The 21,251-nt window shown below is 49.4% G+C and overlaps 3 protein-coding genes across 4 annotated transcripts; 1 reads left to right on the forward strand and 2 right to left on the reverse strand.

Annotated features, from left to right (window-relative positions):
- On the reverse strand, window positions 1–7,480 carry nus1 (NUS1 dehydrodolichyl diphosphate synthase subunit). The gene is made up of 6 exons (XM_062467602.1): window positions 6,916–7,480; window positions 5,547–5,678; window positions 4,291–4,443; window positions 3,845–3,944; window positions 518–3,394; window positions 1–262 (listed from the first exon to the last, which is right to left on the reverse strand). Exons 1-5 carry the CDS (start codon window positions 7,283–7,285, stop codon window positions 3,304–3,306), a joined length of 846 nt encoding a protein of 281 aa, XP_062323586.1. The 5' UTR covers window positions 7,286–7,480; the 3' UTR covers window positions 1–262; window positions 518–3,303.
- Window positions 7,481–7,877: 397 nt separating this feature from the next.
- Window positions 7,878–10,922, reverse strand: LOC134024878 (nephrocan-like). The gene is made up of 3 exons (XM_062467603.1): window positions 9,846–10,922; window positions 8,654–9,555; window positions 7,878–8,475 (listed from the first exon to the last, which is right to left on the reverse strand). The coding sequence occupies exons 1-3, from the start codon at window positions 10,044–10,046 to the stop codon at window positions 8,019–8,021; spliced, it is 1,560 nt and encodes a 519-aa protein (XP_062323587.1). The 5' UTR covers window positions 10,047–10,922; the 3' UTR covers window positions 7,878–8,018.
- A 209-nt stretch (window positions 10,923–11,131) lies between these two features.
- On the forward strand, window positions 11,132–20,593 carry gopc (golgi-associated PDZ and coiled-coil motif containing). 2 transcript variants are annotated; one of them, XM_062467605.1, is made up of 9 exons: window positions 11,132–11,415; window positions 13,978–14,145; window positions 14,373–14,396; window positions 15,237–15,412; window positions 15,544–15,709; window positions 16,749–16,844; window positions 17,613–17,777; window positions 18,169–18,343; window positions 18,759–20,593. In XM_062467605.1, the coding sequence occupies exons 1-9, from the start codon at window positions 11,143–11,145 to the stop codon at window positions 18,875–18,877; spliced, it is 1,362 nt and encodes a 453-aa protein (XP_062323589.1). In that variant the 5' UTR covers window positions 11,132–11,142; the 3' UTR covers window positions 18,878–20,593. The 2 variants fall into 2 exon arrangements, with proteins under 2 accessions (XP_062323589.1, XP_062323590.1); XM_062467606.1 differs by lacking the exon at window positions 14,373–14,396.
- The last annotated feature ends 658 nt before the right edge of the window (window positions 20,594–21,251 follow it).

Raw genomic sequence — 21,251 nt, forward strand, 5'->3', positions numbered from 1 at the left:
TTCAGGCAACTTGGTCTCCTTGTTTTCTCATCTTTTATTCTCAGTCGTCATTTAAAATAGATACACAGCTCGTTTGTTTCCTACATATTGTTTTCCTTTGAATCAATAAAAACACTTTTACACGTTCTTTACAATCAGTACACAGATGAAGAGTCGCCATGGTTACACCAGCGCTCGACAACAAAACGTTCACGATGAACCCCACCCCAGCCCCTCACACAGCGGGGTTGGCACTGTACACTGGATGCTTCCACCATTAACCCTCGTGCTGCCTTCGGGTCACATGACCCAAAGGTTCATAACGAACCATCGTTGTGTTTACCCAATTTTACCCAATACAAAAACAAATTAAAATAATTTTCTTTTAACCTTTGCAATGTGGGGGGTCTGAGACAGCCTAGCTGTTAAAAGAAAATGCTTCACTTTGTCTTTGTATGCGGTAAATCTATCGCAATACGACGGTGGGTCACAATGACTGATGGGTCAGAATGACCCGAAGATAACACAAGGGTTAAACCTCCACCCCCCTGCACCGAAAAATGTAACTTTAGTTCACTACATTGAACGACCATTCGCCAGTTCACCTCTTGACAACTGCATCTGTTTATTCACTGGTTAGCTGCAGTCACATATGTACTGTACAGCTAGTTAGGCAGCACACAGATGGATTTAGCCCCCTCGTTCCTTTGAGGGACCTAGCGCAAAGACAGGTAGCCAGGAGGACTAGGAAGGGAGGGGGGTTGGTATCTAACCAAGCTGACTAACAAAGTAGGCATTTTGTTTCTTCCTACCCGTTTAAGCAACCGCTTAATATCGCAAACACATTCATTCTTGTGAGGCGTTTAACTTGCTAGAATACCACCGCTGAATTCCAAAGGGAGTCTGCTGTCGTTAGTGTGGCTGCGATAACTCGCAACCAACCATGGCATTGCAAAACAACAGAACAGCACAGAGCACTGAGAGCATCAATGTACCACACAAACACATCCAACATCCTGTTCCGCATGCAGCCTCTGCAGGCATTCATTCGTCCACAGGCTTTTTTTAGCGCCAGAGGGGGGCATTTGATAACCGTCTGCCCCGCTGGCTCTCTAGGGTGGCGAATAGGACAGGCTCGAGGGAAATGCTGATCAGTCCAGCTGTTACGCTGCTCTGCTGCCACCACTTCTAACACAGCAGGTCCTGTGGAGTAAGGGGAGAACGTCTGATATAACACACACACACACACACTCTGGGGGCTTTATACAGGCCCTTCGACTGGTCTTGTTGAGAATGTGTTCTTTGATCACTACTGTGGATTTTTTTTCCACATGCGAGACATTTTTTTTCTAATTTAACTGGCTCCGAATACTTTTTCCCCCTTCACAATTGAGTAATGTAAATTACTTCTAATGCTTTTGTGTTTGATTTGACAACTTTTTGCATCATCGCACCTTATTTTATTGACTGATCTAGCATGCAGTTGCCGCCAAATCTATGGCACATTACCAGACGCAGTCCTGCTTCAAGTCTGTGTACGGAAAGACTGCAGGTGAATAATCAACAAGATGTTCCTTAGTACAAAAAAGAAACAAGTGCAGACGCGAGATAGCTGCAACACACACCTTGTTGAAACACAGGACACGTCAAAGTGAGAGGGCCATGCAGACAACTTACAAAACACAACCGCGACCCCTGTGGTCGAACGCCTGTGAGCTGGGACCAGACAGGGCAGCCTACTCTGTTAGCATCACTGCTCCGTTTGATATTAGTGGTGAAATTCTGGAGCCACACAGCAGTTACATTAGTGTTCATGGGGATTTCAGTAACATTTATTGAGCATACTGCACACACCAGGCGACAACCAATGACAGCGCTGGGTTAGGGGGGTAGGTTGAACAGTGCCAGTAGTCTTCCGTGTGTGTGTGTGTACGCTCTGGCCAGCTCAGACAGTAGCACAGGAGAGTAAGTTTCGCTAGAGAGGGAAGAGGTCGGGTGGGGGGAGATAGTTCAAGCACAAACAGACACAAAAGGCAGGGCTATGTCCTTCAAACAGGAATTAAAAACAATGCGACAATGACAGATGTACAGTGCAGAGGACCAAAGTCACACAATCGGCTGTAGATGGCGTGTTGCCAGGACAACGGAGACACATGGCACCTGTACCCTCCCATCCACCCTCCCCCATTCCCCCCGGGGACGGGGGGTCGACCAAGGGGGGGCCCCTGCCCCCTCGTGGGGTTGTGCATATGGGTCCAGCGACTTGGGGACGTGTGGTTCTACAGATGGGGGGGTTAGGGTGGGAGAGAAGAGGAACTGTGTGGTGAAACAAACCGCCATTTTACGACAAAGAAAAAATCCCACACGCATTCAGATGGTTCCGAAAACGGAAGATACGCGGGGAAGAGAAAAACCAAATAAAAAGAGAACAGGGCAGAAGGAGAGGGTAGAGAGAGAGGTAGAGCACCGGAGAGACCGAAAGAGAGATGGAGAGCGGAGAGAGAGGGAGCGAGCGAGCGAGAGGAAGAGGAATTGTAAACATGCAGTCCTCCTCCTCCTCGCTATGGACGGAGCGCGGGCTGACTCTCTCTCTCTCCCACTCTGGAGCGATCGGAGAGGATGCTCTACGAGGTGTGTGTCACAATAGAGCAGCAAAGGACACACACAGAACACACACACAGGTTTAAGACTTGAAGCACTGTCAGTCACCCTTCCAATGAGTTGGTCACGAAAAACCATGTATCTCTGGGCCTTCTTCCGTCCAGTCGGTTGTCCCACGGTAGGCTAACCCTACACACACACACAGACTTGTGAGAAGGGTTTCCATTAGAGCAGTCCTTTACCGGTTCCTTGCTACAGGGAGAGATGGAGGCGAAGGGAGGCAATGTTGAGGCAATGTTGTGGGGACTCTCACTCTTTCAGTCTGAGAGCAGCAGGATTCTCTCCGCCTCCTTCCATCCTTCTCTGCGCTGGTGCTGGGCTAGTTGGGTGGGGGCAGTGAAACCAGGTTGGTCGGTATCAGTGGTGTTCCCTCAACGCCTCTCACGTGTTGCCCCATCTCCAAGAATGCCTTGAGAGGCGGCTAGCCGTAGCCTGGCGTGGAGAGGAGGGGTGAGGGATATGATCAGTCAGTGCTGAGGAGGAGGGCGGGTCATGGGTTAGGGCTTGTGGCTAGCTGGCTGTTCTGCTGGCTGCTCTCTGTATCTGGTTTGTAAACATTGAGCTCATGGTTGGCGAGGGGGGGGGGGGGGGGGAGTCCCCCTCCTGTCTGTCCCAACTTCCTCCCTCTCCATGGGGGGGGGGGGGGGGGGGCAGAGCTTCGCCTCACTTCCCCACTCGCTGTTCACAGGTGGCGAATAGCTGCAGAGCCCCAAAAACGTCCTCGTATGACACGTCTAGGTGGGTGGGGAGGGAACTGGGGGGGGGGGGGGTGAGGTGGAGGGAGAGAGAGAGACAGACAGACAGACAGTTAAGAAAGGACGCTATGGCCAACGCTACATCAGAGAGAAATTAAACTAACTCTCCCATCTGCCATGTTTAGTGCGTTCTACTGCCCCCTACTGCTGGGAGCCAGGTATAGAGGTCTACATGTCAGGTCCGGTCCTAGAATAGCCCTGCTTAAACCCCACACCAAATCCTCATCCAGCCTAGGGCCAGTCAGATACCTACACCTGCTAATCAGCTCAGATTAACACACTTGTGGGATTAGATCACTTACGCTCAGGCGAGCGAGCGCACACACACACACACACACCTCATTGTAATTTTGGTCTTGCCTCCAAGCACTCCTCCACACAAGAATGAGGCTGACTTGTTGAGCACATGAAAACTAACACACCATGCCCACACACACATAGATACTCACATGAACTCAGTGAGTCGGATCTGCCAGGGGAGAAAGCCAAGGGTGCTCTCCACCGGGCCAAATTTCAGAACCAGGTCTGGGTCCGGAATGTTCTTAGACTCTGGGGAGCACACCCAAAAACAACAACAACCCAGTGAAACACTCTTCCTATTCAGCTCATATCCTAGCACCGTCATCCATTCCTAGTTCCTGTTTCTTTTTTTAGGCGGCAGCTCATCTCAGGTCATTTCTAGAGGTAGCAGGAGTGGCCTCTCCCTCCGACAGTAGTCATAGAAACGCTGCTTTGCATTCGAAAATCTGAAGAAAAAAAAAATGCTCTCGGTTTCAGCCTGAATGCAAGGTCTAAAAACTCAGAATTCACTATGCTGTTCTAAATCCCGAACAGTCTGTCTGGGCCGATGGTAGTGATAATGATGATGGCGGTGGTGAAGGTGGTGTAGACAGACCTCTCAGTAATGAGTCCAGCAGGGAGACGCTGATGTCAGAGGAGCTCCTCTGCTGCCGCTCCACCTCTCTGCACAGCTGCTGGGCCGCCTGCACGATGCTCTGCTTCCCGTCCTCCGCAGACAGTACTCGCACCACGGGCTGGCCCCGCTGCACTGAGGGGGGGGGGGGGGGAGGGGGGTTCCAAGAGGAGGAAAGGGGGTACAGGGGGAGGAGAGGGGGTACAGGAGGAGGAGAAAAGGGTACAGGAGGAGGTGAGGGGGGTAGAGGAGGAGGAGAGGGAGTACAGGAGGAGGAGACGGGGGTAGAGGAGGAGGAGAGGAGGTACAGGAAGAGCAGAGGGGGTACAGGAGGAGAAGGGGGCACAGGAGGAGGAGAGGGGGTACAGGAGGAGGAGAGGGGGTACAGGAGGAGGAGAGGGGGTAAAGAGGGGCAGAGGAAGGCACAGGTGGGGAGAGTAGGGCACAAAAGGAGACACAGGAGAGGGGATTAGACGCACCCATATGAGGTGTCTGCACCAATGAACAGACACACAGTATGCCCTCACACACATGGATGGGCTTTTTTTAATTTATTTTTTTTATCTCCCAGCAAGACGGTTCTAAATACGCTGAACCCAGGACTCCCTCCCACACCTCATGGCGTAATCCTCCATGACTCTGTTCTACCCACACCGGTTCCACAGGTGGAACCTGATGATTGGCTGCAACAGTAGCAGGGACAATAGGTAGGCTGGCAGCATTGTCAGGGAGGAGATCAGTGCTGGAAAGACCAGCAGGGGTGTGTATCAGTGTCCTGCGTGACTGCTCTCTACCTCCTTCACTCTCACCTCACAGGAAGCAACTGTAACAAACTAGTCTAGTCTGTAGCCAGTCAACAATAGAGCTATGAGAGAGTTTGGCCCAAACTAGTATGGGTTTTTGGAAAGCTCTTTGTGACATTACGTGTTTAATATGGGTTTAAAATACAATTAGATTTGACTGTATCCTACTGTTCCATCCACTTGCTCACAAGGGATTAGGATTTATATTAGAATGAAGACCTAAACAATGGTTTAGATTGCTAGGAACCTGTCAATAGGAGTAGGAACAAGAATTCCAATGTGTTTTTGGCAAAAGGTAAATAAATATGAACTCCAGTGTTTACATCAGACGTTATCGTCTTACAAGATGTCCTCAGACTAAGGCGGATCCTGCACTAGATGTGGTTGATGACGAGACAATGTGAGACAAAGTGCTATTGTGTTCTGGTCCTGTACCTTGGTAGTCATGCTTGTCTGTTCCGTTGCTGAGGAACTCGACGGAGAGCTTAGAACCTTCTGGACCCAGGAGGTCCTGTTGTTGCCTAAAGATCTCTTCTTGGAGCCGGGAGTTGTTTCTCCGGAGTACACCTGCATGAGCGACAGATAATGGTCAAACAGCTGTGTCACCTACGCGACTGTCTTATCCCCCTGAGCCGAAGAACTCCTCGGGTTTGTTCCTTCTCCATCTGGAGGGCGAGGAGGATAACAGAGGAGGCCAGAGAGACAAAACAACACTAAAGTCTCTCTCTGGGTGTTTTTAACACTATGTTGAAATGCTGCCACTGTCACATCTGGTGTGTCCTTGGAAAAGGCTGCTTTAGTCTAGACGGTTGACAGGCTGTCAGCTGACTCAAAGTAGAGGAACCACTGTCATCTGACTGCACAGGAGGCTGTCTAGCATCACACTGGGGGAGTTAAATTAGGGTCACCTCTGAACAATTTAGTCATTTCTACATTACAGACCAACAACAAACTGGTAATTAACATACCTAGATGTGGAAATCAAATGAAGAGATGGTGAAGATATGCTGTCTGCAGACTGCTTCGTTCAAACAGAATCCTGTGTCGCTAAGTTGCTAGCACTGTCTGGTGTTCATATTCAGTAACGTTTTCTCAGTAAGCCCCAGTGAGATGACTAATGGAACTAGATCATGACGTAACATCGTTACAGCAGTAAGTAAGATAATGATGTGTGTTGAAATCTGTCCAGGTGTCCACATAATAGAGAATGGTTTTGTAGGATTATCAAAGCTGGCCAGACGGAGTGCATGCCTCAGCCTCCCACTCTACTTCGGTAGCAAGTAGCAAGACCAGAACTGGCTACCACCAGTCAGTACATAAGATAGTGTTCCCATATTAACCCTCATATGGTTTCAGTGACACGTCTTTCTCCCACCCTGAGGGGCAGTGCTTCATGGGAAACCGATATGAGACCCACGGCGCTGACAAGCTAGCTAGGAAGCTGTAACAGTAAGAGAGGATAGACGTATTCAGTCTAAATCGATTCAAGAGCCTAACCTGGACATTGTTGATAAACGACGTGCATGAATTTGTGCATGGCAGCCATAAACGACATGCTACACCCTGTTTAATTTCTCGGATCTTGTGTAACAGCTAAACACCGCTAGTTCCTCAACTTCTATTTGGCAAATAGCTATAAAACAGTCATAGAGAACAAAGTTGGACCTACTACTACTAGCCAGCTAAATAAATACCACGCCGTCATGTGACAGTAAGGTGTCTCTAACACGCGTGACTGTCTTGGGGTTCAAAAGGCACTTCCTAAAACTGATTGAATGAAATATGTAAATACGTCCATATGTACCTTGATTATCGTACACACTGACATAGGATATACCGACGGCCATGCACCACACGACCAGGTTGGCGATGTCCGTGTAGCTTGGTTCCTCCTCGGTAATCAATAAACCCAAGTGAAGAGGGAGCTTTTCCAGAGATTTACCGTCTGCCCCCCAGCGATACCGACGGCCGGAGCGTTTACCGGTAGCAGGGCCCATCTTCTTGTGGTGGTCAGGAAAACCAAGGGTGATGGGTACAAGGAGCGTAGCCAGAGCTCGCTTCCATAACCGACCGTTCCAGTTCCGAAGGCGGATTCGGAACCAGGTGATGAGCGTTCTATGTATGTGGAGAAGGACGTGCAGGACCCGCCACACAAACTCGTACACAAGCGCCATTACACAGACCTCCTCAACAGAATCTCGAAACTTGATTATTACCACAAATTAATAAAGTGCCGCATCCCAAGTGTAGTTGAGGTGGGCGTGCACTAATCTACTTCGAAACTAGACATTTAATCTACTGCCAACACCTCAGCTCGCCGGCCGCCATATTCATTCCTCTAGTAGCAACCTTTACACTCTGAACCCCACAGCACTACACGTAGCTCGCTGATTGGACAAGACAGAAGGAGGCTCTGCGAGTTTTGTCGCCCTCTAGAGGCAGACTGTGGATATTACTCCCGAGAAAGCTGCATGATTGTGCAAAGAAAAAATACATGGGAATAATTTAGTTTTAAAATTTATTCTGTAAAAGATGACAACGTACAATCCATGTAAACGTCCAAGCAGTCTGTAAATCTAAAATGTAATACAATAGTGTAGGACAGTATAGTGAATGTCATAGGTGTTACTCATTAACCCTTGTGTTATCTTCGGGTCATTCTGACCCATCAGTCATTGTGACCCACCGTCGTATTGCGACAAATTTACCTCATACAAAAACAAAGTGAAGCATTTTCTTTTAACTGTCGGGCTGTCTCAGACCCCCCACATTGGAATGGTTAAAAGAAAATTATTTTTATTTGTTTTTGTATTGGGTAAAATTGGGTAAACACAACAATGGTTCGTTATGAACCTTTGGGTCATGTGACCCGAAGGCAGCACGAGGGTTAAAAGTCAAGCTTTTGGTTTACATTCCGTCATAATCGTAGTATTCCTCGCTGTCGGTCTGTTCATCTTGGCCGTTAGCTGCTTCATCATCATAATCAGTGTCTCGGATCTCAGGCTCCTCCCCCTCACACCTGTGTCTCTCAGCCATGTAGAGTCTCCACCCAGCCCCGCCCCCCGTCGTGCCCCCCGCTTCTTTGATAGGCTCCTGGCTACAGGGCTCGTTTGGTAGCTCCACACCACGGTCGCGCAGGGCCCTTGTCAAGCTCTGGAGCACACAGGAGCAATTCCAGGGGTTTCCATCCAGGTAGAGGCTCTTGAGTCTGGGCAGCAGGTACGGCGTGGCAGGGGGCAGGGAGTAAAGACGGTTCCTGCGCAGGTTCAGCACCTGGAGCCTCTTCAGAGAGCGCAGCTCCTGCTCTTGGACGGTCTGGAGCCGGTTCCCTTTCAGGTCCAGACGAACCAGACTCTCTGGCAGCCTTAAGAGGGACAATAGGTTAAGTTGAGTTTTTATGGTTCAGTACTAAGTTACATGTACTGTTCTGAATGATTAAACGTATGCAAGTACTTCACAGTTAAAATAATCGATAAGCGATTTGTTCACTACAGCTTTAAAAGACGATACCACAATGATCAGAATGAATGAAATCCCCGTACCCTGCAGGAATAGACACAAGCAGGTTCTGTTCCAGAGCCAGGTTGGTGAGGTGCCCACTGTTCTTCAGGGCGTTGGTCTCGAAGCTACGGATGGTGTTGTTTTCTAGGAAGAGATGCTTCAGCTGCTTCAGCCCCGAAACCTGCTGCTGGGTCACTTCCTGGAGGAGGTTCTGCCTGCAGTCCAGCCTCTCCAGCCGGGGGCTCAGCCTGCTGGGAATGGCCCTCAGCATGTTCCCTGCCACCTCCAGCTCCACCAGGCTGGGCAGCCGGAGACCCCCGTCCACAGAGCCCAGGCGGTTGTGGGACAGGGAGAGGGAGGAGAGGTTACGGAGATGGGCCATCTCCCTGCTCCTCAGAGCCCTAACCTGGTTCCTGCCCAGGTCCAGGAGACAGAGGGACTGGGGGAGGCCAGGGGGCACCCGGGTCAGCAGGTTCCCCTGCAGACTGAGGGTCCTGAGAGATTTGGTTTGAGAAAAGAAGGCAGAGGGAAAGGAGGGGATCTTGTTGTTGGCCAGGCTGACCAGGTTGAGCTGGGGGAGCCTGAGAGAGCCCTGGACCGTCTCGATGCGGTTCCCCTCCAGCAGCAGCGTCTCCAGGCGCACCAGGTTGGCCAGGACGCCGGCCCTCAGAGAGGACAGGTGGTTGTGCTGCAGGTCCAGCAGCCTCAGCCTCCGCAGCCCCTCCAGGGCCGCCTCCCCCAGGCCCTGGAGCCGGTTGTGGCCCAGGTGCAGGATCTCCAGGCTGGGGGGCAGGCCGCGGGGGAGCTGCCGCAGCTTGTTGTTCTGGAGGTCAAGAGTCCTGAGGCCCTCCTGGGCTCTGAGAACGCCAGCTTCCAGCCCCTCTACCCCACAGGAAGACAGGACCACCTCCTCTAGACCCCCCAGGCTGGACAGATCTCTACCCTGGAACACACACACACACAGGGTGAGACACTCAATGCATAATGGGTTCCATTGTAATAGAAAAAACATCAAGGCACCTTTTTTGTTTTTACGCATCAAAAATCAATTTAGATGTTCACATTCTAGAGACCTTCAGTTAAGAACAATTAATATAAATAGTTTTAAATAGTAGTAATAACATGAATAATGATACGTTGGAATTTTTTATCTGAGAATAATCCAATAACCTATTCTTAGTCTTATTTTCTGAAAAAAAAACATTTGCAGTAGCTTGTCCACAGTTCTCCTACCTTTAGGTCCTTGATGTGGTTGTACGCCAGGTTGAGTCTCCTGGTGTCAGTTGGGATTCCAAAAGGAACTGCCTGCACTCTGAAACACTGCACTGACAAAACCTCCTTGTCGCACACACACTTCTTAGGACACACCGAAATACAGACGTAGGGAGGATGGAGCAGAGCGCTAACCACCAACAGCAGAAGAAGCCTCGTCATGACCTGCTAACTAGTTGGGCATTTCTGTTAAAGAGCAGCCGTCTCTCTCTCACTGGGGTTTAAATAGTGTAGCCGAGGCCAGGCTGGTGAGAGAGGAGTTGCTTTATTTAGAACAATGGAGGAGATGTTTGTCTTGGGTTAAAAAACAACATTTGACACAGACAAGGAACTGACACCCACAGTAACTGATAGGCCCTCTGTTTGCAGACGTGAGAAACTTGCTGATAAACCATTTACAACCCATTCAGTTAAAACAAATGCAATTTCCTCTGTCAGTTGTAATTCTGACTGTAAAGGAAAAGATGGGTTAATAGGACCCCTTTTCTATTGACTAGATTTAGCAATGATTAATTATACATTTTATTTATTTGTTTTTATTAAAATAAATAGTATACAGTGTCTTTTGTGCGTATACTACCTTTGACCAATAAACCATGAGGTTTGGTAAATCTCTAGTCAGACGTAATGTAAAACATTATGGCACACTTGCTCTGATCATCAAAGTCACAAAAATAGGGGAAAATCAGTAGGAACATGACGAGAAGGCTTTAATAATTGAATCTGCACGCGACAAGGCAATCCCTGTTTGGGATTCCCATGAAATTATATTCAAAACAGTGGCTCAACATCAACATGAACAATGGGAAAGGGAAAGAATGGAGGAAGGGGAGACATCAGAGACAGCCAATCTCATAAAATAAAGTGGGAGAGATGTGTCAGGAAAGAGGCAGGGAAGCCGATATACTGATTGCCTGGTCTTATCAATGTGGCAACTAGCTCTACAATCGATTGTTTTTCCTCAGCTGTGTGGCAGACTCGTGTAGTCAATTCACGACACAGATCCGTATCCGATTTCGGATTTCCTGGTACGAAATCGCCTGTGGTGGTCGAGAAAGACAAGCACATTTAATTGAGCTAATCACAGCTGAAGGACAACATTATTCGCATGTTTTGGGACGCTGTGTTGCATCTTCAGTATAACGAGTAAATCAACGGGGACGTTAATCATTTTATAACGCTGTCTTGAGGTCATTTTTAGCTTAAGTCAAGAGAATCGGCTAGCTAACGTTAGCTAGCATCAGTCTTCAGGCAGCAAATGTCTGCTTCGGCCGGCGGCGGCTCTCCTTCTACCCAGGGCACGGCCCTTGTCGGCCCCGGTACCGGGATGTCTATGTTCCGGTGGCTCGAAGTGTTGGAGAAGGAGTTTGACAAAGCTTTTGTCGACGTAGATCTACTGCTTGGAGAGATCGATCCAGACCAGGCGGATATCACATACGAGGGGCGACAAAAGATGACAAGCCTTAGCTCGTGTTTCGCCCAACTCTGCCACAAAGCTCAAACGATATTCCAGCTCAATCACAAAGTAGAGGTGAGTATCTGTTTATCACAATCTCACGATGTTGGTAAGGATGGGATTGATAACCTTCCCAAACAATTTGCGTGGGACTTGATTGACAGGTCAAATCATATGGACACTGCCTGGCCAGCTGATGTTTCGTTTTTCCCATAGACTGTTTCCAAACAACAACATCCGTGTTTTGTTGCCGGTGTCTTGCCACCCAAACTACTCTGTTGACATGCTGGCAGAAAATGACAGAAGCTGACAACCTAAGATAACATTGCTTTACAAAATTGCATTTTTGAAACGTTGGCTGTAATATAATATAGGTTGTAATTATATTTCGATTTTAACAGACAGATCAAAGGAGTCTATTAAGCTTGACAAAGAAATAAAAGTCCATTATAGTTAAATGAAGATCGGCCATTTACGACCAGGTAGACCGTAAATTAATTCATTAATTCAACTATAAAAATAGTGACAGCCCTAGGTCTAGTCATAATAGGTTTTTCAGTGGCTTTGGAAAATGTGGAGGGGAGCTAAATGAGCTCAGCTGATCTTAACCTTTGTCCCATCTGAAATCTCATTAAACTGCACAGCGGGTCTTGTTTGAGCAAGAATGAAAGTAGTGGACACAGCAAACATACTTTCCCAGCAGAGCCTCACTTTGTTCAGGGTCGTAGAGCTCCTATTACCCTCAGGAAATCAATACTGGAGCCTGTAGCTCAGCCAGCCTAATCTGCCAAGCAAGGCCAGTCTGGAACTGTGTCCACAGTCAGCCTGGCCTCGGCCCTCACCGCCCAGCTCGGCTTTGGGCTGCCTGATACTCCATTGGGATTCAAACATGTCGAAAAACAGGAATGTCTATGTCCTACATTTGTCGAATGGCAGAGCACTCTCTGTACTCAGTCTTAGTCTATCACTGTTTCCACTTAACAATACGACGCCTCAGGGCAGCGGCCTCGGATGTTGCGTTGGCAGCCTGGAAGAGGCGCTCCCCCCACCTACCGCTTGATCCTTTGTTTACGGTTAGGATGATGTCATGGATCTAGCCGGGCAGGGAAGTGTGAGGTCATCACTCTGACACCAGCATTGTGTGGTCTGGTGATATTACATAATCCAGAACCTATATCTTAAGTTAGCCCGAATTCTTGTGTTCTTAGTTGAAGCTCTGTCGACAGTGAGGGAGGTCTGGGTGTCAAACTGACATGCATGTTGTATGAGGAGATATTTGAAGGACTCACCGACACAGCCTGCTCATTGTACACAGCTACGGACGAGCCTGTTTTTCCTGCTGCGGCTCGTGCCATGTTGAGATTCCCATCTGACTGTTACCTCTGCTAGCTGAGCTAGCCGGGCAGACTTGTGGGCAGCTGCCTTACGTGGTGCAGCGTGGGCCAGGCCTCGCCTGCAGCCTCCGGGCGTCTCTGTGAGTCAGAGGTGCGTGGTGCATTGTTGTCGGCTCTGTTGTGCGTATGTCAGCTGTCAGTCGCCAGGGACTGACACATGCGCTGCTGTACTAAGCCCCTGAGAACTGTGCCTTGTCAGAAGTCCATTAAAAGGGACGCTTTATCACTGGGGGCTGAATGGAGGCATTATGTGGTTCGCTTTGTGTCTGTGTGTTTCTCTGGAGGACAGGAAAGTGTCTAAGCTGGGGGGGGGGGGGGGGGTGCTCTGAGGAGGAGGGTTTTGGCTGTCTCCACTTTGCTGAAAATGCAAATCCACTCGAGCCAGGGAGCATTTGCCAGGGGGGGGGGGGGCGGAGCTTTAGATCCCAGACATGATCACAAGACTGTTCGCTGACCAGGCACTTTGTCCTCAGAACTGTCTCCGTGTTCTGGTTCATGTTTGTTGAATTCCGAAGCACCGGAGGCCCCTCTCACAAACATGTCAAGATGGACCGAAGTGGAGGAGAGTCTTGGATCCGTGTTGCCTCTCTGAACAGGAAGTGTCCGGTCATATGCAGGGCATGTCACTTCCTGTGTCACGTCCTGTATTCCTGGCAGGCCTGGGATGTAGACCTGACTACCAGGAAGAGGTGGAGAAAGGGGAGAGAGTAAACATGCGGTCTTGGTGTAATATGATAATGTTATGTCGTCAGCCTTCATACCAAAAAACAGTTTCTTTTCGAACACAAGCAGGGCTGTTGCATTTTGACATCACTCAAAGCCTGAATAGCAACACGCTTTTCAACGTGCTAATCATGCAATTTCTCCACTGCCAAGTCGGTAGCAACCGAGAAGACCTCGAAGGCTTTTAGCACGCTCGCGTGAAACGAAATATCGGCGACGTGCAGTAGCCCACGTGTTCAACATCCACGCACTGTCCGACGTGTTTACTTCACCGCACGGCCTGGGTCACTGACATTTCACACCGACTTGTTCACCCATGTGCTCAGGTTTGTGCTCGAGGAAGGTGATGGATGGACACTGTATCAGTATCGAAAGGGAGTGGCTCAATGTGGGAGTGTGGGGACACGACCCCGTCTCAGTCCCACGATTGGAAACCCGACTCGCTCTCTCTCCAGTTAATCACTTTCATTTCCTTACAAATCCCCCTCCACCCCTCCCCCCTCCTCCCCTTCCCCCCCAGGCCCAGCTGGTGGACCTGCGCTCGGAGCTGACGGACGCCCAGGCGGAGCGGACCGTGGTGGAGAGGGAGGTGCACGAGCAGCTGCTGCAGCTCCACGCCCTCCAGCTGCAGCTGCGCTCGCGGGCGGGCCAGGCCGACGATGAGACGGACTCCATCAAGGACAGGATGGTGGGTTGTCCCCCACGCGCTCGCGCACACCCGCGGGCACACGCGTGCACACACATGCACACCACACAAGCGCACACAGCGCCACATTCAGATGTCTCGAGACGTATGCTCTCTGTCTCTCATCCACGGCTTCTCATCAGTCCTCGGCCTTTTGCCTCTTCTGCGCATAATGCTTTGGCCCGAATTGACCCCTGACCTCTCTCTTCTCCCTCCTTTTTCGCCTTAAGCCTGTCCTCACGGTGGACGAGATGGTAAGTCTGTCGAGGCCATGTGTGTTTTTTTCGTTTGTGTGTGTGTGTGTACCTGTGTACATCCCTAAGACACTGTTTGTCTTTCCGAAAGCCACCTTCTTCCTAACAGAAGTCCTTTTTCAACAAAGGACTATTGTATTGAATGCAGTTTAACCCACATTTGGTGTCCTGTGTATAGTTTGTGTGTGTGTGAGCTATGCATTTTAGAGTCCGACCAACTCACTCGTTGACAGATTTGAGTTGATATGGTTCAACTCGTCAACAGAGGATTGTGTTCTCTTAAAGTTTATGATCTGAAAAATGTTTCACCATTTTTGACAGATTTATTATTTGAATGTTCTTCTCCGGTATCAAAATAGGTCTCGGATGTCTAAAAACAAGTCCGGTCGGTCAGGCTCTAATATGTTGTCAGCAGTGTGTGTGTGTGTCGTCATCTTTCAGCTGTCTCCTTCAGCCCTGTCACCTTCCCTGTTAGACGATCTGTTTGCTGCCCTTTTTACCGCCTGCTAACTGGCCTGTTTGTCACCCTGTAAGCGGATCTGTTAGGTGGCCTTTTTAGCCGCCCATGTTAGCTGCCTCATTAGCTAACCTGCTCGCTAGCCCGCTAGATGACCTGTTATTTACATTTAGTCATTTAGCAGACGCTCTTATCCAGAGCGTTATCTGTGTGTTGGCCTGGCCGTGCTCTATCTCTGATCTGTGGAGACTGACCCTAAGTGGGCTGCATTCACACAGCCAGAGGCACACCGTCTCACAGAGCAGCACCACGGCTGGCTGGGAGATAAGCCCCGGAAGTGGAGCTAATGTATTTTTCTTTGCCTGTGCGTGCGCGTGTGTCAGGAGCGGGAGTTGGAGGCCAGTAAGAAGGAGAAGGTCCGCGAGGTGAAGCTGGACGCCGAGGCGAAGCTGCACAAGAAGGAGAACGAGGCCCTCCGCAGGCACATCGCCGTACTGCAGGCGGAGGTGTACGGGGCCCGGCTGGCAGCCAAGTACCTGGATAAGGAGCTGGCTGGGAGGTAGGGAGGAGGACTCCGGGGTGGGGGGGGGGGGGGGGGGGGGGCCAACACTGGTTTACTCCAGTCCAGCTGCTGTGGAGCTGGTGAAGCCCACTGTCTTCCTGACTGTGGTAACTCTTGTCCATCCCCAGGGTCCAGCAGATCCAGCTGTTGGGTCGGGACATGAAAGGCCCCGCCCACGACAAGCTGTGGAACCAATTGGAGGCGGAGATCCACCTGCACCGCCACAAGACGGTCATCCGCGCCTGCAGGGGGCGCAACGACCCCAAGAAACCGCTTCCCTCCCCCGTCGGGCATGTGAGTAGAGCCACTGTACAACCTCCTTCCACTTCAGGATGTTAGTAGAAACTAGGGATGGGCTTAGCAAAATATTGACACTGTTCAAATACTCATTCATTATTGTATATTCAGTTACCAACCAGTTCCTTTTGGTTTAAAAGAATAATATGGATGGATAATACGGATGGTGTTTACAAATGGTGCTAGTGGAACATGTAGATGAGACAGTTGAGGTCAAGTTGTGAGAACTTATGGACTCCAGTAATTCAAAGTTAGTAGGAAATGGCTACAATGGCGCCCCTGTAGATGTGTGAATCCCTGTTATTCTTGCCTGTACAATGCTGAGTAGACCAAAAATCTATGTCCTGTTTGTTAGTATGTGACATCAGTGTGACATGTCTGACTTTCGTGGTAGAGTTGAAAGCATAAAACCATCCGTGTCTACAGAACGGTCACCTGATTTTGATGGCCTAGTTAACGTCATAATAACCTGTGCCAAGGGAACATCATTCATAGGCACATTTTACTCACAGCCAGAAGCCACAATGTAAAAACGTAAAGGGCGTATGCTAGCGAATAATCATGCCTGTGGCTACTTAATGTACTGTTATGAGAATATCCATCCTGCTGATCGTTTGGAAATGAGATGTGTTGGCCTATCATTAATGTGCGCAAGTCAAAGGAATAATCAAAAATGATCCCTGTCATTGCGCACAATTAACTTGGCTTCACCTCTACGGGCCTCTGAATGGAGGGGGTTTCTTTCAAACTGCACACCATACCAGTTTTGCAATGAATGAGATGCCCTTCTGAATTATTGAATGAAATACTAATATTGGCTTTGACTTCTAATCCCCAGTAGAATATTCATATACTCTTGCCCATCCCCCAGTGGAAACCCTTCAGACCCACAATAGAACCCTCAAACCTCCATTGTATGAGATTCACTTGGTCACTATCCGGTTCATGTGAGGAGTTTTGAGAAAAAAAACAACAAGTAATACAGATTATATGATGCCGTTTTGACAGGATATTTGTGTGTGTGTGCTTCCTCCAGGACACAGACAGTCTGAAGAGGAGCCAGGGTGTGGGTCCCATCAGGAAGGTGGTTCTGGCCAAGGAAGACCACGAGGGCCTGGGTATCTCCATCACGGTAACCCCCTCCTGCTGTGTAGACTTGGTATTGGTGCGCAGGTGTACTGGATACACTCACTGGCCACTTTATTAGGTACACCTCGCTAGTACCAGGTTGGACCCCCTGTTGCCTTCAGAACTGCCTTAATTCTTCGTGGCATACTTTCCACAAGGTGTTCGAAACATTCCTCCGAGATTTTGGTCCATATTGACATGATGGCATCACGCAGTTGCTGCAGATTTGTCGGCTGCACATCCATGAAGCGAATATCCCGTTCCACCACATCTCAAAGGTGCTCTAATGGATAGAGATCTGGTGACTGTGGAGGCCCTTGGAGTACAGTGAACTCATTGTCATGTTCAAGAAGCCCGTTTGGGATGAGTTGAGCTTTGTGACGTGGTGCATTATCCTGTTGGAAGTAGCCATCAGAAGATGGGTACACTGTGGTTATACAGGGATGGACATGGTCAGCAACAATACTCAGGTAGGCTGTTGCATTTAAACGATGCTCAACTGGTACTAAGGGGCCCAAAGTGTGCCAAGAAAATATCCCCCACACCATGACACCACCACTTAGCTATTTGTGTTAACAAGCAATTGAACAGGCGTACCTAAGAAGAGTGGCCGGTGAGTGTACATGTTTGTATATGAATAATATACTGTGTGTGTGTGTAACACGGTGTGTGTGTGTGTGTGTGTAATATTATGTGTGTGTAATAGACTGTGTGTATGTGTAAATGCGTGTAGAATAATACCAATACACTGTGTGTGTGTGTGTGTGTTCAGGGAGGTAAGGAGCATGGTGTGCCCATCCTGATCTCAGAGATCCACCCCACCCAGCCAGCGGAGCGCTGTGGAGGGCTGCACGTGGGAGACGCCATTTTAGCCGTCAACAGCATCAACCTGAGGGATGCCAAGCACAAGGAGGCTGTCACCATCCTCTCCCAGCAGGTGTCTCTCTCACACACACACACACACACACACACATCCTCTCCCAGCAGGTATCTCTTTCTATCTCTCTCACACACAAACACCATCCTCTCCCAGCATGTGTATCTCTCACAAATACACACACAAACACCCACCATCCTTTCCCAGAAGGTTTGTGTCACATACACACACACACACACACAAACAAACACCATCCTCTACCAGTATGCATCTCTCTCTCTCACACACACACCCCCCCATCCTTTCCCAGAAGGTTTGTGTCACATACATACACACACACACACACACACAAACACCATCCTCTCCCTGCATATCTCACTCAAGCATACCATCCTTGAACTTAAGTACATTGTTGACTAATGTGTGTGTGTGTGTGTGTGTGTACGAGCAGAGGGGAGAGATAGAGTTCGAGGTGGTGTACGTGGCCCCCGAGGTCGACTCTGATGACGAGAACGTGGAGTACGAGGACGAGAGCGGCCATCGCTACCGACTCTACCTCGACCAATTAGAGGAGGGCTCCGCCCCTGCACGCAGCAATGGCACCACTGACCCCGCCGGCCTGCAGGGTATGTGACCTCTGACCTCGCCTGACTCGTGACCCCCTCTCAGTGTCACAAGTCATCATATCACATTTATACAAATGGAGCAAAGTTCAGTAGAACTGTTTGGTCTCCATGTTGGCTCCCAATGCAGCAGTAGTTCTTGGTGACAGACAGCCATGCGTGTCTTTCTATCTTATCTGGTTCTCTGTATAAAGTACAAACATGTATTACTACCATTAGCCCACCAGGCCTGAACACCAGCAATGATGCTAACTAAACACGACTTTCTATTCTCTCTTTCTATCTCGTTCTATCCTCTCTTCCCCCCTCTCTCTCTCCCCCCTCTCTCTCTCCACCCTCACTCTCTCCACCCTCACTCTCTCCCTGCCTCTCCCCCCCCCCTCTTTCTGTCTCTCTCTCCTTTCCTCTCCCCCCTCAGCCCTAGAGAAGCTGTCTGTGAGCGAGGCACCAGAGAACGGAGACACTGGCTTGTCCGGCGAGACCCCGTCGGAGGAGACTCCCTCCAGGGCGGCCCCCTTCTCCGACAGCTCCTCTTAGAGGCCCGGAGGATGGAGGGGAGGAGAGGAGGAAAGAGTGGATGTTGAGATGTGAGAACAGAGATATGGAGGGTGTGGAGGAGGAGATGGAGGAGAAAGACTTGGCAGCAGATGTGAGCTGCGTTGTTTTTGTACCAGACATGTCAGAGATCGATTGGACGGGAGAAAGAAAGGTTGGACCAATGACCATGAAGGACACACACAGTCCATTGTTGTCATGGAAGCACTCTCCGAGTCCTGTTGACTTTACCTGAGGAGGGGGTGGGGTCTCATCGAAAGCGAAGACCGGCGATTGGTTCAAAGGATTCGGGCTGTCTGGAGGAGGAGTGTGATTGGTATATTGCTCTGTGTATAGTTCCTGTTCCTGTTTCCTACACCACAGACTCCTCCCCTTCCGGTGCGCTAAGAGACCTGGGGAAGGACATGTCTGTTAAACACGACAGAGTTGACGCCCAAAGATGGCCTCACAGGTCCATCTTCACCTGCTTACCCATAATGGTGGTGGTAATTAGTAGTACTGATTTTCTTTATCTGTTTGCTGACCAGCTTCCAATCATGTCCTCACGGGTACACTGTCCTCCACCGGTCAGAGACAACAGCCCTGTTAACGCCAACCCAAGTGTCTGATGCTAGTTAGTCAGTCAGCTTTGTTATTGACGGATACCACGGCTAGTCTTAGTTTACCTGCTGTGTGTGTGACCCCCCCCCTTTCAAGTGCCATGGAGCCATTAACTGTATTGCTGCTCGGTCATTCTGACTTGGTCGCCCCGGATGTTGGGGGAAATCTGCATAATCGTGATGACGCAGCGACAAACGCATCATCCTCTGGTGAGGACGGAGTGTGGCTCATTCATCAGCCTCGTCCCAACACCGTCTAGAAGTAGTGGAACTCTGGCCATCGATGGAAAAAGTGCAATATCTGTCATTTATACCCCGACCCCACCCGCCAACATCTTCCCCTGAACTGGTCGTGTCACCCAAAGGACAGGTCTTGACTTGGTCGTTTAGGATTGTCGCCTGGGCGGTTCGGCTTTTTACTTTGGCCCCCTGGCTGACTCAAAAGATGGCCGACATCCCAGTCAGTCAGTCTGTTTGTGTGAACGCGGTATCCAGCTTTATTTGATGATTCCTAAAGAACCAAACCCATTTCGTATTCCGTTCATGATGGCATGGAAAGATAGGTGCAATAACTCACGGTCTTGTCTGTCCACTTATGACTCTCACAACTCCCACCAACACTTGTCCTGAGAGAGATTCTAGAAACCTGTATATAAACAATATAACTATTTGCTGTTTTAAACATTAAATCCAGTATGTTTATGTGAATTGAGGTCGTACAGTGTGATATCGGAGTCTCCTGTAGGGGGTGCTGTCCTGGGAGCCGAGGAACGGATGCTATTGAGCTAATGTTCGTGTTTTAATCAAACTTCTGTCTATTCAGCTTTAGTCCCCACTCGTGCTGCATGGTCCACGTAGACAGCCTGGCCACACACACACACGCACAGACACACACCCTCGGCTCACAGACGCAGCGCTCTGGCCCAAAGGAACAACAGGCTACTACACTTGTTTTCAGACTCCGTTTTATTCTTCCTGAAAAGATTTGCAGTCAAAAAAGTTGTTTCTGAACCATTGGGAGATTTGGTAAACATGTCTTCTATCTGTAGTTTCTGTATAGTTACAAAATCTTTGAATAAACCTACATTTATTTGCCCAATGTGGTGTGTACTGTGTGTGTCTGTCATTAGAATGTGATCACTAAGACAGGTTCTACTCTAGTATCCAGTACCCTGTAGTCGCACGATTCCACAGTCACACCTATACTAGTCCCACACTGTTACAACTACTAACAAGACAAAATAGGACAAGTCCACTGTTGAAGTCAGTCAGTTCCCTCACAGGACCACAAGAGGGCGACGTTACGTCAAAATCCAGAAATATTTCCTCCACATCCCACACCAGTTAGAAATACAGGTATTCTGCAACACTGTATTCATAGCATGGCTTTGTTGGATCCCATAGCAACCCATCAGGTATTAAATCTAGATAACACCCCCCCAAATAAGTCAACCACCTGGAATAGTTAACCAGAAGCCACCTGGAAGAGGAGTCAACATCACCTCGTATTTGACAGACCCTGATGTGGCTTGACGTTGGCACTAATGGATGTGTGGGGGGGGCAGCGGTAGCTTGCGGGGGTTCCAGGCTGGAACCGTGAAGGGTCCTGAGACTCAGGCCTGCATGAAGAGACATGACAGGAATGTGAGCAGAGCAGAGCGCAGACAGAGAGAAGGCTGGCTGCAGCTGCCTTCATGTCGCCCCGAGGAGGAAGAGGCTGTAAGCGAAGGTGGAAACGGAGGTCCACACTGCTGTGT

Source organism: Osmerus eperlanus, chromosome 8 (genome assembly GCF_963692335.1).
Source record: "Osmerus eperlanus chromosome 8, fOsmEpe2.1, whole genome shotgun sequence".
Classification (NCBI taxonomy): Eukaryota; Metazoa; Chordata; class Actinopteri; order Osmeriformes; family Osmeridae; genus Osmerus; species Osmerus eperlanus.

What these genes read in the sequence shown, in the direction of transcription:
- nus1 (XM_062467602.1), bottom strand. Translation starts at nt 7,285, where the DNA reads ATGGCGCTTGTGTACGAGTTTGTGTGGCGGGTCCTGCACGTCCTTCTC. An exon ending in CAGTGTGTACGATAATCAAG is followed by an intron (nt 5,679 to 6,915) that starts GTACATATGGAC and finishes TCGCTCATGCAG; the next exon opens with GTGTACTCCGGAGAAACAAC. An exon ending in AGACAAGCATGACTACCAAG is followed by an intron (nt 4,444 to 5,546) that starts GTACAGGACCAG and finishes CCCCCCCCTCAG; the next exon opens with TGCAGCGGGGCCAGCCCGTG.
- gopc (XM_062467605.1), top strand. Translation starts at nt 11,143, where the DNA reads ATGTCTGCTTCGGCCGGCGGCGGCTCTCCTTCTACCCAGGGCACGGCC. An exon ending in AGCTCAATCACAAAGTAGAG is followed by an intron (nt 11,416 to 13,977) that starts GTGAGTATCTGT and finishes CTTCCCCCCCAG; the next exon opens with GCCCAGCTGGTGGACCTGCG. An exon ending in GATAAGGAGCTGGCTGGGAG is followed by an intron (nt 15,413 to 15,543) that starts GTAGGGAGGAGG and finishes GTCCATCCCCAG; the next exon opens with GGTCCAGCAGATCCAGCTGT.
- LOC134024878 (XM_062467603.1), bottom strand. Translation starts at nt 10,046, where the DNA reads ATGACGAGGCTTCTTCTGCTGTTGGTGGTTAGCGCTCTGCTCCATCCT. An exon ending in ACCACATCAAGGACCTAAAG is followed by an intron (nt 9,556 to 9,845) that starts GTAGGAGAACTG and finishes TGTGTGTTCCAG; the next exon opens with GGTAGAGATCTGTCCAGCCT. An exon ending in CTTGTGTCTATTCCTGCAGG is followed by an intron (nt 8,476 to 8,653) that starts GTACGGGGATTT and finishes GTCCCTCTTAAG; the next exon opens with GCTGCCAGAGAGTCTGGTTC.